At 53.2% G+C, this 16749-nt stretch overlaps 1 protein-coding gene across 1 annotated transcript; it reads right to left on the reverse strand.

The window, feature by feature from the left end:
• Positions 1-1162: 1162 nt before the first annotated feature.
• On the reverse strand, positions 1163-9473 carry HEXIM2 (HEXIM P-TEFb complex subunit 2). Its single transcript, XM_055132261.1, has 3 exons — positions 9399-9473; positions 8393-8503; positions 1163-2190 (listed from the first exon to the last, which is right to left on the reverse strand). Exons 1-3 carry the CDS (start codon positions 9471-9473, stop codon positions 1387-1389), a joined length of 990 nt encoding a protein of 329 aa, XP_054988236.1. The 3' UTR covers positions 1163-1386.
• Between the last annotated feature and the right edge of the window lie 7276 nt (positions 9474-16749).

Genomic DNA, 16749 nt, shown 5'->3' on the forward strand with positions numbered 1-16749 from the left:
GGACTGAGGTCTGCTCTTGCCCAAGTGGCTGATCCAGATGAGCCTCCTGGAATGGCAGCTGGGCCGGGCCACTGGGCCTCCCGCCGGACTGCTGTGTGTGTTGGGCCTGGTTCCTGCCAAGGAACCCCCCAACCCCCCCGCTCACCACCACCACCACCACCACTACCACCGGGGAGGGTCTGGGAAGGGCGGCCGGGAGCAGGCGGGGCGTGGCTGTCCTGTAGGTGGGTCTCTCTCTTCAGGACCGGGTGGTCCTCAGCCCCCTCACAGGGAACCCCAGAAAGGCCTCGGAGGTCTGCTAAGAAGAGCACCACCTCACCTGCCTCTTGGAGAAAATGCTGAGTGTTTAAGAACCTTTCGAGGGCGATAGTACAATGGGGGGGCTGGAATGATAGCACAGCGGTTGGGAGTTCGCCTTTCACGCGGCCTACCCGAGTTCGATTCCTCTGTCCCTCTCGGAGAGCCCGGCAAGCTACCGAGAGTATGGAGCCCGCACTGCAAAGCCTGGCAAGCTACCCGTGCGTATCGGATATGCCAAAAACAGTAACAATAAGTCTCTCAATGAGAGACATTACTGGTGCCCGCTCGAGCAAATCGATGAGCAACGGGATGACAGTGACAGTGACAGTACAGCGGGTAGGGTATTTGCTGTGCACGTAGCCGACCTGGGTTTGATCCCTGGCATCCCGTGTGGTCCCCCGAGCACCATCAGGAGTAATTCCTGAGCATCGCTGGATGTGACCCAAAAAGCAAAAAAAAAAAAAAAGAACCTTTTCGGATGTATTAATTCTGGGCATCACCAGGTGCAGCCCCCCAAACAAAACCAAAAAGAGCCTTTCTGGGGAAGCACACAGGACCCTTCAATTTCTTCCCGCGGCTGAGAGAGGTGGGGGGCTGTCACAGACAAGAAAACGGCGCCCAGACCTCTTTGGATGTATTTCTCGATTATGGGGCGGATGGGGAGGGCCCTCAGGGACCGCTGGCTCTGGACGTCCTGGTGGCCCCTGTGCCCCCTCCTGCCCAGGAAACCCCTCCAGAGTCTGGGCACCCAGAGCAGCATCCGGGCCTCCCGGAGGCCACCCTGGGCAGGAGTGTTGAGTCCCAGACCCCCGTGCTCTGCTTCTCAGACCGGCCCCAGGGAAATCAATCCCAGCCACTCCCATTCAAGCTCACTGACCATTTAATTTCTTTGGTGGTCGGAGAGGGGGATCAAAGCACGAGTCGTGGCAACGACAAGGTGGAAATCGGAACCGATCTCAGGATCTCAGCCATCCTCGGGGCGCGCCGGGTCACAGTGACTTTCACTAGAGACCCAAGCATGCGGGAAAGGGCCCCTTCCTGAGGTCCACCGGGCTGGGGGTGGGGCGGAGGGAGGCCAGGACACCTTTAGGTGCCGGGCTCCCCTCGCCCTCCCATGCGGCTGCTCTTCCGGTGGTTCCACATCTCGTTCTCCAGCCGCAGGCGCTGGTTTTCCGTCCGCAGCCGCTCCACCTCGGCGGCCAGCTCCTCCACCTGGCGGCAGGGCTGGTGGCTGGCGGCGCCCCGCAGCTGCTGCAGCCGGAGGGTCTCCTCCTCGGCCTGCGACAGCCGCCGCTCCAGCTCCAGGTAGTCGCGCACCAGCTCCTGCTTGCTGCGGCCCTGCAGGCTCTCGGCGTGGTAGCGCTCGTAGGCCTCCGAGAAATCCCTCTGCTGGAACTCGCCGTGGGCCGTGCCGTGCCCGTCACTGTCCCCCGCCTCACTGTCCCCGCTGGAACCGGGGTGCGAGGCCCCGTGAGGCACGTCCAGGTTGGGCTCCTCTGGGTCTCGGTCGTTCATGAGGAACTGCGTGGTGTTGTAGGGGGCCACGGGCTGGCCCTTGGCGAACATCTCCTCGCGCACCCGGGAGGCCCGCTGGCCCTGCCACTCGTCCCGCTGCTGCTTCTCGGCCCAGCTCAGCTCCAGGTAGGGCCGCCAGTGGCGCTTGCGCTTCGTCGGCCTCCGCCGGTGCTTCTTCCGGCCCAGCACGGCCTCCACCGAGCTGCCCTCTGGGCTCTGGGTCCTGGAAGGCCGGCAGTCTCTGCCCGGGGCACCACCCGCTCCGGTGCCATCATCTTCTTCTGAGTGGCTGTCTAACTGGGGCGTCTGGGGCAGGGAATCGCCAGGGTCACAAGACTCGGGGGGAGTCTGGGGGCTCCCAGGAGCACCAGAGATCTGAAGAGAAAGGATGAGGGAAGGTGGCTCACAGAGGACCTCGCCTGGTGGTGAATCCTTCGCTGGCTGCCAGCCGGAAGCCGACCTTTCTGCATGTCCCGCTACCCCGCAAGCGTGGCACACTCCTAACGTGGCACACCCAGCTACGATGGCACACTCTGCTCATGGGGCACACTCCACTAACGTGGCACGCCCCTGCCAATATGGCCCACTGGCCCACTCTGCTAACGTGGCACACTCCACTAACGTGGCACACCTGGCTAACGTGGCAACCCCACTAATATGGCATACTCTGCTGCCAATGTCACACACTCCGCTGATGTGGTACGCCCCACTAACCTGGCACTCTAACGTGGCACACCCAGCTAACATGGCTACTCTCTAGTCTCTCATGTTTCTGCTATCATTGTTTACAGGCTGACCTGTCCATTCCCAACCCTCCCCAAGCAAACTCTTGGTGACCGCTGGCAATTTTTTTTTTGGGGGGTGGCCATATCTGGCAATGCTTAGGGCTTATTCCTGGCTCTCTTCTCAGGGATCCCTCCTGGAGATATTTGGGGGACCATATGTGGTGCTGGGATCAAACTGGGGCTGGTCATACGTTAGGTTAGCACTGTAGCACCTGTACTGATCTCTTCAAGCCCCAACAGTCCTCAGAGGTAGTTCTGGGGGGGCATGTGACACCAGGGATCCTAACCCTGAGTTTCCATTTTTGTTTTCTTTTTGGGTCACAACTAGCGATGCAGGGGCTGGAGTGATAGCACAGAGGGTAGGGCGTTTGCCTTGCACGTGGCCGACCTGTGACCTGGAGTGACCCCTGTGCATTGCTGGGTGTGACCCAAAAAGCAAAAATAAATAAATAAATAAATAAATAAAAATAAAAAAAAAAACCAACTAGCGATGCATAGGGGTTACTCCTGGCTCATGCACTCAGGAATTACTCCTGGCTGTGCTCAGGGGACCATATGGGACGCTGGGAATCGAACCTGGGTCAGGCGCGTGCAAGGCACTGCTATCACTCCAGCCCCCTGAGTTTCCATTTGATAGTCGGAATTGTCCCAATAGAAATCTGACACTAGGAATCTGACCCTGTGACTTCAAAGCGTAGAACAGTACCTGGCACCAAGCAAGCATCCAGTGAAAGATGTTTGAATGGGGGCTGAAGTGATAGCACAGCGGGTAGGGTGTTTGCCTTGCACATGGCCAACCCAGGTTCAAATCCCAGCATCCCATACGGTCCCCTGAGCACCACCAGGAGTAATTCCTGAGTGCAGAGCCAGGAGTAACCCCTGTGCATTGCCGGGTGTGACCAAAAAATACATGTTCGAATGAATGATTCAAATGAAGAAACCAGGATGACAAAGGGTTCCTGACACATCTGTTTGATCAGAAGCCCTAAAGACATTTGACTTCTCCAAACTTGTGCTAAAAAGTTTGTCTTTCAGGCCAGGGAGGTGGCTCAAAGGGTTAAGCACAGGTTTTTGCATGCGGGAGTCCCTGGTTCAATCATCCTCTGTGTAGTCAGGTCCCCTGAGCACTGTCTGGAGCAACCCCAAAGCACGGGATCAGGAGTAGCCCCCCCCAAACCAACATCTGTGGCCCCCAAGACCCCCGACCCCAGAAACAAAAGCTTATCTTTGGGGCTGGACTGATAGTCCAGTGGGGAAGGCGTTTGCCTTCCCAGGTCAACCCAAGTTCGATCCCCGGCATCCCATATAGTCCCCTGAGCACTGCCAGGAGTAATTCCTGAGAGCTGAGCCAGGAATGATCCCTGAGCATCGCCAGGTGTGACCCAAAAAGAAAAAAAAAAAAGCATACCTTTAGCCAGAGCTCCGGGCTGGCCCAGCTATGCTCAGAGGGGGCCCTGCCTGGCTCCACGCTGCTGGCACTGCCTTCAATTTCATGCTAATTTTTAACTCACAGCGCTTTGCAGCGAGGCTCAAAAGGAAGCCAATCCTACCTGCAGCGACTCCAGGGCCAACTCTTTTTCCTCCTTTAAGCCTCGTTCCCAGACTACATCCTCAGAGGCCCTCCCTAGCTACCCCATTTTGGGGGCGGGAACAATAGCACAGCGGGTAGGGCGTTTGCCTTGCACGCGACCGACCAGGGTTCGATTCCCAGCATCCCATATGGTCCCCTGAGCACTGCCGGGGTGATTCCTGAGTGCATGAGCCAAGAGTAATCCCTGTGCAGTGCCGGGTGTGACCCAAAAAGCAAAAAGAAAAAAAATCACCCTAGCCACCCCAGTGAAGCAGCGCCCCCTCCCTTTTGCACAGACTCTGTCGTGTGACACAGCTAAGGTCCCAGACAGCCCTCACCTTGTTACTACTCACCACGTTTCTACCTGCCTCCCGTGAGACGGGGGTAGTCTGCTCTGTCCCTCCACAGAGCCCGAGAGAATCACCCAACAGATAACTGCCAGGAGGCACAATGCCCCTGAGAGGGGCATCCCGAAGGTCTGGAAGAGTCTCTGTTCTGTCCTTCTAGGATACAGGACACGGAGCACAGCTCCCCAGGTACAAGCTGGGGTCCAGGGAGAGAACTTAAAGGGTCAAAGCACAAACCTGGCATGCACCAGGCCTTGAGTTTGATCCTTTGCACCCCATGGTACCCCAAGCATCACTAAGTACAGCTCGTCTGTCTCCAAATATTACTGCCCCTTCCCAAAAGAAGTTGGTCTCCTCCTTTTTTTTTCTGAGGGGTAGGGAAGAGACCCTCATGGAGGGAAGCTTCAATGTCCAGTCCAGAGCCTTGGGAATGCTAGGATTCCTCTTCAAAATAGAAAGATCTTATCTGGGCCAGAGCCATAGGACAGAGGGGAGGGTATTTGCTTTGCATGTGGCCAACCCGGCTTCAAGCCCCGGCATCCCATATGGTCCTGTAAGCACCATCAGGAGAAATTTCTTGAGAGCAGGGCTAGGAGTAACCCCTGAGCATTGCTGCGTGTGACCCAAAGGGCAAAAAAAAAAAAAAGGGGGGTGTGTGTTTGGGCATCTGCTTATCTGTGGTAGGAGGTAGGAGCTGGGTGTGGGGAACAGGGAATGAATTGCTCTATGTTTGTGGTTTGGGGGAATGCTAATAATAACTACTACAGCTAGGATGTTTCCTAATGTGCCACAGGGCTCGAGACTTCTAGTGAGGGAGGGTTCACACAAGCACAGGGGCATGTTAGGAGAGGCATGCAGCCTCTGATGTTTTGTGTTTGTGTTTTTTTTTTCTTCAGTTTTTGGGTCCCACCCAGTGCTCAGGGATTGAACCTGGGTCAGCAGCATATAAGGCAAGAGGCTTGCCTGCTGAACCATTTCACTGACCTCCTTTTTTTATTTTCTGTTTTGGGGGCCACACCCAACAATGCTCAGGGCTTAGTCCTGACTCTGGCGATGCTCAGAGGACCCAATGGGATGTCAGGGATTAAACCTGGGTTGGCTGAACTACCTCTCCACCCTCAGTGGTTACCTCCTGGCTCTGCACATAGGTTATCACTATGTATACCATATGGGATGGCCAGGATTAAAGCCAGGTTGGCTGTGTGCAAGGCAAGTGCCCTCCCTGCTGTACTATCTCTCTGGTGGCAGGAAGCCTCTGAGAGCTTATATTTATTTTGGCTTTTTTTTGGGGGGGGTCACACCTAGTGATGCTCAGGGGTTACTCCTGTTTCTGCACTCAGGAATCACTCCTGGCGTGCTCATCCCATACTCCTGGGACCATATAGGATGGCCATACTTCCATTCTGGTGCTTAGGGGACCATATGGGATGCCGGAAATTGAACTCAGGTCAGCCACATGCAAGGCAAATGCCCTCTCCGCTGGATTTATGGCTCCGGCCCCTGGAACTGCATGTGGTTTAGAGACATGCAGTTCCTGTCTTAGTTTGGGATAAACTATGCCGGGGCATCAGTGTGGTTCATTGTGAGGTGCTATGAGTTCACCTGCAGGGAGATCATCCATCAAGAGCATCTGATCTTGTCTCTCACCAGTTATGTGGGCCACCCTCGACAGGGCTTCTGCCTGGTACTTAGAAGAGGCCAGGCCTCTGGGAACCCTGAGTCTGGGTGGTGTCTGTACAGGATTGTCCTCCAGCTGCTCCCAGGCCTCAGCCTTCTTGTATTTGTTTTTAATTCATGAGCCATATCTGATGATGCTCAGGGGATACTCCTGGCTCTGCACTCAGGAATAATTCCTGGCAGTGCTCAAGGGATTGTATGGGATGCCGGGAACGGAACCCAGGTCAGTCTTGTACAAGTTGAGCTCCCTACCCACTGTACTATCAATCTGGCTCCCCAAATTAGTATTTATAGATATACATGGTGTGTGTGTGTGTGTGTGTGTGTGTGTGTGTGTATTTGTTTGGGGGCCACACCCAGCAGTGCTCAGGGGTTACTCCTAGCTCTGAACTCAGAGATTATTTCTTGTGGTGCTCATGGCATTATATGGGATACGGGGGATTAAACCCAAGTCAACTGCATGCAAGGCAAGTGTCTTACTTGCTGTACTATGGCTCCAACTCCAAAGTTAGTTTTTTGGGGGCCGGAGCAATAGTACAGTGGGTAGGATGTCTGCCTTGCATGCTGAGCACCTGTGTTTGATCCCTGGCATCCCATAGGGTCTCCTGAGCACCGCCAGGAGTAATTCCTGAGTGTAGAGCTAGGAGTAACCCTTGAGCCTCACCGGATGTAACCTGAAAAAAAAAGAAAGCACAAAGTGAGTATTTTTTTACTATCTGCCCATGAGGAAACGCCAGGCCCAGGGTCATCCACCTCACTTGGTGTAGTAGAATTCACAAGGGAAGTAGATGAACCTGGGCTTCAAGTTTCCTCCCGGGAAGATTATTACAGATTCACCTCTAAAAAATAGATGTGAGGCTATCCCACCGATCTCTTTTTTTTTTTTCCTTTGGTTTTTGGCACACACCCAGTGGTATTCAGGGCTTATTCCTGGCTCTGCGTACAGGGGTCACTCCTGGTGGTGCTGGGGGTGGGGAGAATCCACATGGGATGCCAGGGATTGAACCCAGGTCAGCTGCATGCCAGGCAAATGACCTACCTGCTAGACCACTGGTCCGGCCCAGCCATCTTTCGCCCCAGCTTAGCTGGCCTGCCTCTGGGCCTACCATACTCGCTCCCTTTGCAAGCCTGGCCCGTGACCACCTACTGTAGATCATGCATAGACTCTGGATGAGTCGTTTGCTCTGTCTGATGCATCTACTCCTGAAGTGAACTCTAAAATTCAAAACTCCAGGAAACACTGGAAGTGGCTCTGCAGAGGTGAAGCGGAGATGCTGAGCTCCCCTGTGGCCTCCAAGGGGCTGTGGACCAGGCAGGACACGCAGTGAGCCTGCAGGCTTCCAGAGGTCAGATCAGAAGATGAAATTATCCAAGCACCTGACACATACGTTGCTTCTCCTTTCTGGGGGACAGGCTCCCCTCCTCCCCATCCCAAATCAGGAACCCTTTGTTTACTCTCTTCTTCCAGGTGAAGACTGGGTTCTCAGCCTGGACAAAATGCAAATATTGAACCAAGTTCTTTGTTTTGTTTTGTTTTGTTTTTTTGGGGGGGCGTCTACCTGGCAGTACTCAGGGCTCAATTCCTGGCTCTGTGCTCAGTCATCCTGATGGAGTAGGCGGGGGAACCATATGAAGTGCTTGGGATCGAAGTTAGGTCAGCAACATGCAAGGCAAGTGACCAATCCACTGTGTTTTGGTTTTTGTTTGGGGGCCACACCCAGTTGTGCTCAGGGAACCATATGGGGTGCTGGGGATGGAACCCATGCTTGCGGGTGAAAGGCAAGCACTTTACCTGCTGTTCTTCTTCGCTCCGCCCCCTTCGCTCCGCCCCCCTACTCTCTGTATTTTGTCTCTTCCTCCCAATGCTTTGATCCAGGGAGAACTGCATTCTGCTGTCAGAGGGCCCCAGTTTCACCTTCGTTGGTTGCTTGCTGGCTGCATGCAAGATGCCAGAAAATGACGCTTTACCCTCTCTGAACTTGTCTCCTTTGAAATGGAAATAAAGAGTTCCTACCTGCGAGGGTTACTAGGATTTCCCAAGTTAGCACAGATTTATCGGGGCCTCTGGCACCCCGCCAGGTGCAGGAGCCATTTCAAAAGACCAGCTTTCAGTTCCACCATCACATGGGAGGCCAGAAGTCGGGCCCCAGGGGCAGGAGAGGCGCCGGGGCAAGGGCCCCGGGGAGGGTGAAGCTTACCTTGACCTTCTCCAGGGCTGCAGCTGGGCGGTCACAACTGGTCTGGTTCCGAGTGGGCCCCTTCTTCTGTTCCCAGGCTTCCGCAGAGACCTTTAAGTAGGGACACCTGCTCTAAACAACAACAGACACCCAGGCGCCTCGGGAGAGCGCCGGCCGCGGCTCCCCGGGCCCGGCCTCTGCAGCAAGGGGGAGCAGCCATTTTGTGGCGCTGCACAGCCTCCTTCCACACGCAGGCCCGGCGGGCGCCGGCCTGCACGGCCGGGCTGCCCACACCTGCGGGGGATTAAGGGAGCCTCTTCCCAGGCCGGTTCCTCAGGCCCCAGGCCAGGGCTGCCTTTGCATCCTGTTCTGGAGGGCCCCGAACCCAGCTTGGCAGCCAGGCCCAAGCTTTGTCTCCCCAATGAGCCAAGCGGGGAAGGAAGGAGGCCGCCCGCGGGGCGGGGGGCGGGGGGGGGCAGCTGTGAAGAGGCAGCAATGACCAGGAGAGGTTGGGAGCTACCAGCGGCTAAGAAGAGAAAACAGGGAGCCTGGGGAGGAAGCACTTTCCCACGGCCTCCTGCTGCCCCCCCACCTCCTCCGAGGCGGCGTCGGTGCTTTGAGGAACACGGCCTTCTCCTCTGCAGAGCCTGGCCTGCCCTCCCTCCTCTAGCAGGGAAACCAGAGGAGCGGGGCACAGTGTTCACACTCCATGCAACTGCGAGGGAAACCCCACTGAGATCGAGCTGGACTCCTTGGAAGAGGGGGAATGATCCGGGAGGCAGGGTTTTGCAAAGGCGGAACTGACCTATTTGTTGTCAAGGGCTATGCCCACGACTACATCTGTGTGTCTTTCTGTGCGATCGCCTGTCTGCAATTCTCAACGCCTCAGCCCTACCTCCCGCTGCAGTGGCAGCAGCTCAGCCCGTCACTCAGGCACGGAGGTTGGGGGAGGGGGGGGCCACCCAGCTTGGGAGCGCGGTGCCTGCTGGGAACTGTAGTTCTCTTAGCCGGGAAGGCGGAGCGAGACCTCCGTCACAGCCACAGCGCCCATGGAGAACTCCAACACCCACTTCCCCTTGCGCGGGTGGCTACCCGCGCTCATCGCTGCCTATTCTAATAGGCCAACTCACCTGCCAATCAAGCCACTCCCGTCCACGATTCGCTGTGCGGAAGCACAACTTGAACCGCCTTTCTGAGCGCGATTAAAAAGAGTTCATTGATGTCGTTAATCCTTACGGGGCGGGAGCTAGGTCCGGCTGAGGGGGCGGGGCCTGGGCGCGGAGGGATCCCGGGCCCTAGAGGAAGGCGACGAGGTGATCGGTGGCCGCCGCCGCCATTTTGGGCTGGGAGGAGGCAGCGGAGGGACTCGCTGCGCAGTGAGAGCACCCCATGGGGGGTGGTCCGGGCGCGGGGAGAGGCCGGGCCGAGAGGGCTGCCTGAAGTGGCGGCGCCGGGAGACAGCGGGGAGCGGGCTTGGGGCCTGGGACGAGGGCGGTGGGGGCGACGACGGTCGGAGTCTCCCCGGCCGGGCCCGGTCCTCAAACCGTCTCGGCAGCCCCGCAGCCCGGCCTCGGAGAGAGGGCGTGGTTCCGGGGCAGAGGCTGCGGGGGTCGTGTCCCGAGGCTCCCGTGGGGGACGAGACGGGGTGGCTCGTCTCCCCGCCGGCCCCCTGAAGCGGAGACCGGGCGCTCCCAAGTTCTTTCCCCTCCCCCCTCCGGCCCGGGCCCGGCGGCGAGACTCGGAGTGGCGGGGTTTCCCCCCCCTCCCCGGGGCGTGCGACCTGGGGACGACGCCCCGGGGGAGGGCAGAGGGGGCCTTTTTCGGCGGCGCGGGCCCCGGTGGCGCAGCAGCCCCCGGGGTTGCAGCGAGGGCGGGAGAGCCCGGGACGGCCCCCCACCCCCACCTCGAGGCGCCCGACCTCAGCACCACGCAGGGGGGTGGGGGGCACTGCCAAGGGTCGCGGTGCCCCTCCCCAAAGGTCGACACCCCAGGGGATGGGCTTGGGGGAGGGTCATTCCTTGGGGTTTTGTTTTGCCCCCTCCCAGGGTAGGGCACCAAGTGACTTGCGACTGGTCATGGCCGGGGAATAAAGGTGGCGCGGCCCCGTGCGGGTGCCCCAGGAAGACGTGTTGACGTGTTGAAATGAGAGCCCCGCACCAGTGTGATCTTCCTAAGAGCCCCCAGTTCCTCCCAGTTTCAGGAGTTCTTCTTCCCACCAATAAACCAGATGGGAGTGTTCTAGGCAGTGGGGCCGTGTTCCTAGGGAATCTCTGTTTTGGAAATGCTAAGTAATTGGAGTCCCGTCTGTGTGCCCTAGATGACACCGAAATAGAAGCTGCCCGGTCCCCTCCGCCCTGGTGGCAAAGGCCATTGGGGGAGACGCAAGAGGGAAACATCCACACTCAGTCTTGCGTTGCAGTTGTAGCCCCTAAAGATGGGAGCGCTTTCTGATGCGCAAGTGTAAGCAAGCCGTCAGGCTCAAAAGCCAAATCCAGATCTGCAGTTCAGGGAGGTCTTAGTTTGCTTTTTTTTTTCTTTCTTTCTTCTTTTGATTTTTGTTTTTGGGCCACACCCAGTGGTGGACAAGCCTTACTCCTGGCTCAGGGATCACTGCTGGCAGTGCTCAGGAGACCATATGGGGAGCTGGGGATTGAATCCCCCTGCTCAGTTGCCTGCAAGACAAACGCCCTATCCCTAGTTACAGCTGGGGGAACCAGTGTCTGAATTTTGTGGCTGAAATGTCAGTCAAGTCATGCCCAGATACTGTCGTAAAGGAGTGGCCAGGGAACATGATCTCTGAAGGAACCTTGTGATGGAAGGGCATGGCTAACTCCAGTTTAATCATTCCTGAGCTTTGTGTGGCCTGAGTAGTAAGAATTTTGAGTCTTATCGACTGAAGTCCTGTTCCTCCTATTCATGAATAAAATCAGTTGTCAGGGGCTGGAGCGACAGCACAGCGGGTAGGGCGTTTGCCTTGCACCCGGCCAACCTGGGTTCGATTCCCAGCATCCCATATGGTCTCCCCTGAGTACTGCCAGGAGTAATTCCTGAGTGCAAAGCCAGGACTAACCCCTGTGCATCTCCAGGTGTGACCCAAAAAGCAAAAAAAAAGTTGTTCAGTAGCCTGTTTTCTGACCCTGCCCCCCACCCCCAAGTTCCCAGAGAAAGTTGAAATTGAGTTGCATAAGTGTGGTTACCTTAGACTGGTGTTGTGAATGCAAAGTCAGAACCACCTGCTTTGGGGAGCTTCAGTGGATTGACTTTGGGTTCATTTTCTCAACTTGACTTGCGGTGGGCTGCAGATCAAGAGAAGATGCAAGTTAGGAGAGGCCCAGGCTGACGTGGCATAGGAGCCTATGGGCCTGCTCTATGAAAGAGGCTTTAAAATGGTCTCTGAGGTTCTATGGTCAAGAGTAATGGAGGATCCTGGACATCCACTATGAAATGATGTAGTTAAGGATGTCACTAAGTGGAGAATACTGCACTCAGAAGTTGGATAGGTACAGAAATTCTGAACTTAAAAAAAAAAGTACATGAATAGTTTATAAGATTAGCTCATAAGTTACCCTGTTCTTTACTAAGTTAAATTAGGGATCAGACCAACTTTTAATGGCCCCTTAGTTATCTCCTGAGCAAAACAGGTCTGGAAGTTAGGAACTCCAAGTTCTGTTTCTGTGTGCTACCACAACCTGATTGGCTTGGCTAGAGGCCAAATCCTGAAGATGTGGCCAAACTGGTCGCTTTGTTGCTGAGTCTCTTGTTCATCTAATGTTCAACCAGACCTTCAACTTCCTCTTCAGCAAGTCCCCTTCAGATGAGGTGCTTTGTGGTTTATGACAAATTCTACAAACCCTATATGCCTCAGTTTCCTCATTTGAAAATGGTATCCTTGCTAGCTCCCTCATAAATACCGGGAGGAGTAACCATTCTAGCTATGTAAACATTTACTTGCTGGAACTTCATTCTTTGGGAACTTTAGAGCTTCTGCTTCAAAGGTTATTTGGGGCATTTGGGAGGCCTGCTTTATTGAAGTGTGGAGTGGTTGCCCTGGCAGCGCACAGGACAGCCATCCAAACAGGCTCAACAAAGCTCAGTTTCTCAGGGTACCAAGCAGTTGTTCCTCTGAAGGCCCTGACAGTTGACAGCCTGAAGGCCAGTTTCTGGGCCCCTATGTCTGTAGCATTCATAGAGAGGCTGTAGTGATTCTTGAAGATGCCCTCAACTCTCTGATTTCCAGTTAATCAAATCATTACTCTGTTCAGCTTTCATCATCCACCTTCTTTATGGTTTCAAGTTCAGGTGTTAGATGTTCACTGTTTTATTAAATATACTTTTAATGGGGTCAGAGATAGTACATCAGCTAGGGTGTGGCTGGTGTTAGATCTCTGTCATCCTATTTGGTCCCCCAAGCACTGCCAGGAGTAACCCCTAAGCACCATCATGTGTGATTCTCCCCCACAAAAAAAAACAAAAAAAAAACTTCTTAGTAATAACGGAGAGAAGATAGAAATCTTAAGTTTTCTTTTTACCTTTTACTTAAGTCTCCAGAACGCTGGACTTATCTGTACATGCATGATTTTTATATTTGGGGTTTTTTTAGGCCATACACCAAGCTCTGCTGATGCTTATTCCTGACTCTACGTGTAAGTATCTCTCCTGGTGGGGCTTGAGAGACAGTGCCAGGAATCAAACCTACTTCATCTGCATGCAATCAGGGACCACGCCTGGCAGTGTCCCAGGGCCCTCTGCAGTGCTGGGGTCAAACCTGCCTAGCCACATGCAAGCAAGTGCTTTGCCCACTGCACTCTCTGTGGCCCCAATAATTATATTTAAAGCAGACTGCAGAGCTTCACACTGGTAACCAGAGAGATAGTATAGCAGGGTAGCCACTTGCCTTGCATATTGCTGACCCGACTTCAGTCCCTGGAACTGAGCCCCACCAGGAGTGATCCCGGTGTGCAAAAGCTTAATAAGCCCTGAGCATTGCTGGGTGTGGCCAAAAAGACAACATTATCCCCACGAAAGAGATGCTGTGTGTGAGAGAGAAAGCTAGAGCTTGAACACATACCTGTGCTTGCCCACTGAGCAACATCTTTGGCCAACCCTGGCATTTGAACATTTCACACAGCCCATAGACTGCCATTGAATATGACTGCAGATCCGAGTTTGCAGTTCCCTTTTGAATATTTCTCTTCAAGAAAAAATTCTTTTAAATCAAATGTAACTGCTCGTACTGCTATATTTAGAGAAAGATCACTATCAATTTCAAAGGATTTTGTTTTGTTTTTGGCTACAAGTGATGGTGGCCAGTGATTGCTCCCAGCTCTGTGCTCTTGGCGGTGCTCAGGGGACCATGTGGTATGGGAGATGTAATCCAGGCCTCCAACGTGTAAAGCATTTGCCGAACTCCGCTCAATCTCTCACACCTATTTCAGACTTAGCATTAGTTTCCAGTAGCAACTGAACCATTTCAAAGAACTTTATTAACAAACTGCTCGGACTGCTTATGCTTTGTTGTTAAATCTTTTGCCATAATTGGACGACCATCTCTAAGTAGAACCCAAGAAGTTTATTTGGGAGAATTTGTGAGAGCTCATTTACTTTTCTCAGTTTTGTTTTTGTATTTGGGCTACACCCAGCGATGCTCAGGGGTTACTCTTGGCTCTACACTCAGGAATTGCTCCTGGCTTGCGGGACCATACGGGATGCCAAAGATTAAGCCTGACTTGGTTACATGCAAGGCAAGCGCCCTCCCTGCTCGCTGTACTATTGCTCCGGCCGTTAGTTGACTTTCTAAGTCTTCCTTTCCTTCAGTTCCTTTATTAATAGAATGAGATTGTGAGCTTTCCAGTATTCAAAGACAATTGGCAAAAAAAAATTGGCCCAACGTTGAATCTTTGCTTCCTAGGCTTTTTGTCCCCAGTTGAGAAGTATGGCTATCTTTTCTTGGCACATTCAGCTGTGCTCAGGTCTTACTCCTAAGTCTGCACTCCAGGATCGCCCCTGGTAGTGTTGGGGGACTATATACGGTGCTGGGAATCAAATCAGGTCAGCTATTTTTTTTTTTTTTTTTTGCTTTTTGGGTCACACCCAGCAATGCACAGGGGTCATTCCTGGCTCATGCACTCAGAAATCACCCGTGGCGGTGCTCAGGGGACCATATGGGATGCTGGGATTTGAACCCGGGTCGGCCGCGTGCAAGGCAAACGCCCTACCCACCGTGCTATCACTCCAGCCCCCAGGTCAGCTATTTGTAAGACAAGCATCTCATCTTCCTTGGCTCCATGGCTATTCTTTTTTCCCTTTGATTAGCAGATCCTGCTGTGTTAAGGGCCTGAATTTGAAATTGTTCCTTTATAAAATTTCCTCTCCAGCTGCAGTTTGTATTTGACATGAGAAATAGTAAAGTAAAATTTTATTCCAGTGATTTAAATATTCAATATGAAAAATAATTAAACCCATTATCCCACAGTGTACCTAAGTATAAGTACTGTCTTAACTATAGCCAACTTTTGTACCCCCATGTTTATTACCAACTGTTGCAACGGATTGTAAGTGGCCAAGAGAACACCTGTGGTACAGTACCTAATACTTGATTAAATGTAACTTGTCCTGATTTTTTGAAGATAGATTGTACAATATGGATATATTTTTTCTATATGTTGATGCTTATCTTACTGGTTTCTCTGACTTGAAATTATTAGGGTAAAGTATATTTACACTTCCTAGACAAATTTTTTTGGGGAATGTTAGACAATAGCAGTGTTCAGGGGGTCATGAGGTACTGAGGAGTGAAGCTAGGACTCAAAATGGTCATCAGCCCTTTGAGCCATCTCCCTGGTGGAGCAAGGGATTTTGCTTGTTGGTGTATAGGGGCTACTCCCACAGGGGTGCTCAAGGGACTCTGGTACCAGGGATCAAACCTGGGCCTTCCACATGCAAAGCATGTGCTTAGCCCATTGAGCTCATCCCTTCTCCCTTCCTTGCCCCTTATCCTGTTACTGTGTTCTGAAGTAATAAATATCATATTAACCAAATAGACAACTTGCTGTGATTAAGAACCTGTCAGCAGTTGGGCAGGTGATAGAGCTCAGTGGTAAAGCGCATGTCTTGCACGTATGTATTATATGAGACCCTAGATTTGATTTGTGATACTTTTTGTTTTGGGGCCACACCTGACAGTGCTCAGAGCTTACTCCTGGCTCTGTGCTAGGGGATCTCTCCTGGCTGACTCAGGAGACCATACAGGGTTCTGGGGATTGAACCTAGGTCAGCTGCAGGCAGGGCAAGCACCCTACCTGCTGTACTCTCACTCTGGTTCCTGGTTCCTAGTACTATTAAAAAACAAAACGACAGGGGCTGGAGCGATAGCACAGCGGGTAGGGCGTTTGCCTTGCACGCGGCCGACCCGGGTTCGATTCCCAGCACCCCATATGGTCCCCTGAGCACTGCCAGGAGTAATTCCTGAGTGCAAAGCCAGGAGTAACCCCTGTGCATCGCCGGGTGTGACCCAAAAAGCAAAAAACAAAACAAACAAAAAAAAAACCGACATGAAGAAACAATACCCATATCGTAGTGTCTTTCATGTAATACAGTTTCATGCACTCTTGTTTAATCCAAGTCCCGTTTGAGAAGTATGGCATTATTTTTAGCCATACTTATAACAGCTAAGTAGTCCTGGCCATTTTTTCACTGTTGATAGATGAGGTTCTGAGACTCTTAAGATGTGTTCAGGGCTATATTGTTAGTATGGAGTAAAGGTATGATTAGGGCCCTGGTTTTCTGACTCCTGGTCTGGTCTGGTCTTTGTTTCCTACGGAGAGTCAGTTCCCAGGTGGGTGTTCAGGAAGCAGGCAGTGCCAGGGAATGGACCTGGAGCTCCCATATGCCAGTCCTGTGCTCTGTCCCTGTTGGCCATTGCCCCAGCCCCTTCCTAGTCTATTTTTTCCATAACTCAAGTCAATTTGGAATTCACCATCTTCTTCTTCCCACAAATTGAAATCTAAAGGTTTCTATTCTCTGTGGGATGTTTTATATTGTCCTCTATATTGTGTAGTGCCGTGCCCTCCGCCCCCAGCCGCAGAAGTGTTCTTTATTGAAAGGATCTAGTTGTCCAGGCTCGTGGGAGACAGTGTGCTCTTGCTGGATACCTAGTCCCAATGTGAGAAAGTACAAATTCATATTGCCTATGTGTCAGCCTACATTTTTTGAGCAGCATAGTTAAAATGTTTGGTGAAGGGGCTGGAGCGATGATAGCACAGCGGGTAGGGCATTTGCCTTGCACATGGCTGACCCAAGTTCGATTCCCAAAATCCCACATGGTCCCCCAAGCACTTCCAGAAGTTATTCCTGAGTGCAGAGCCAGGAGTTAACTCCTG

The sequence above is a fragment of the Sorex araneus genome, chromosome 3 (genome assembly GCF_027595985.1).
Source record: "Sorex araneus isolate mSorAra2 chromosome 3, mSorAra2.pri, whole genome shotgun sequence".
Taxonomy (NCBI): domain Eukaryota; kingdom Metazoa; phylum Chordata; class Mammalia; order Eulipotyphla; family Soricidae; genus Sorex; species Sorex araneus.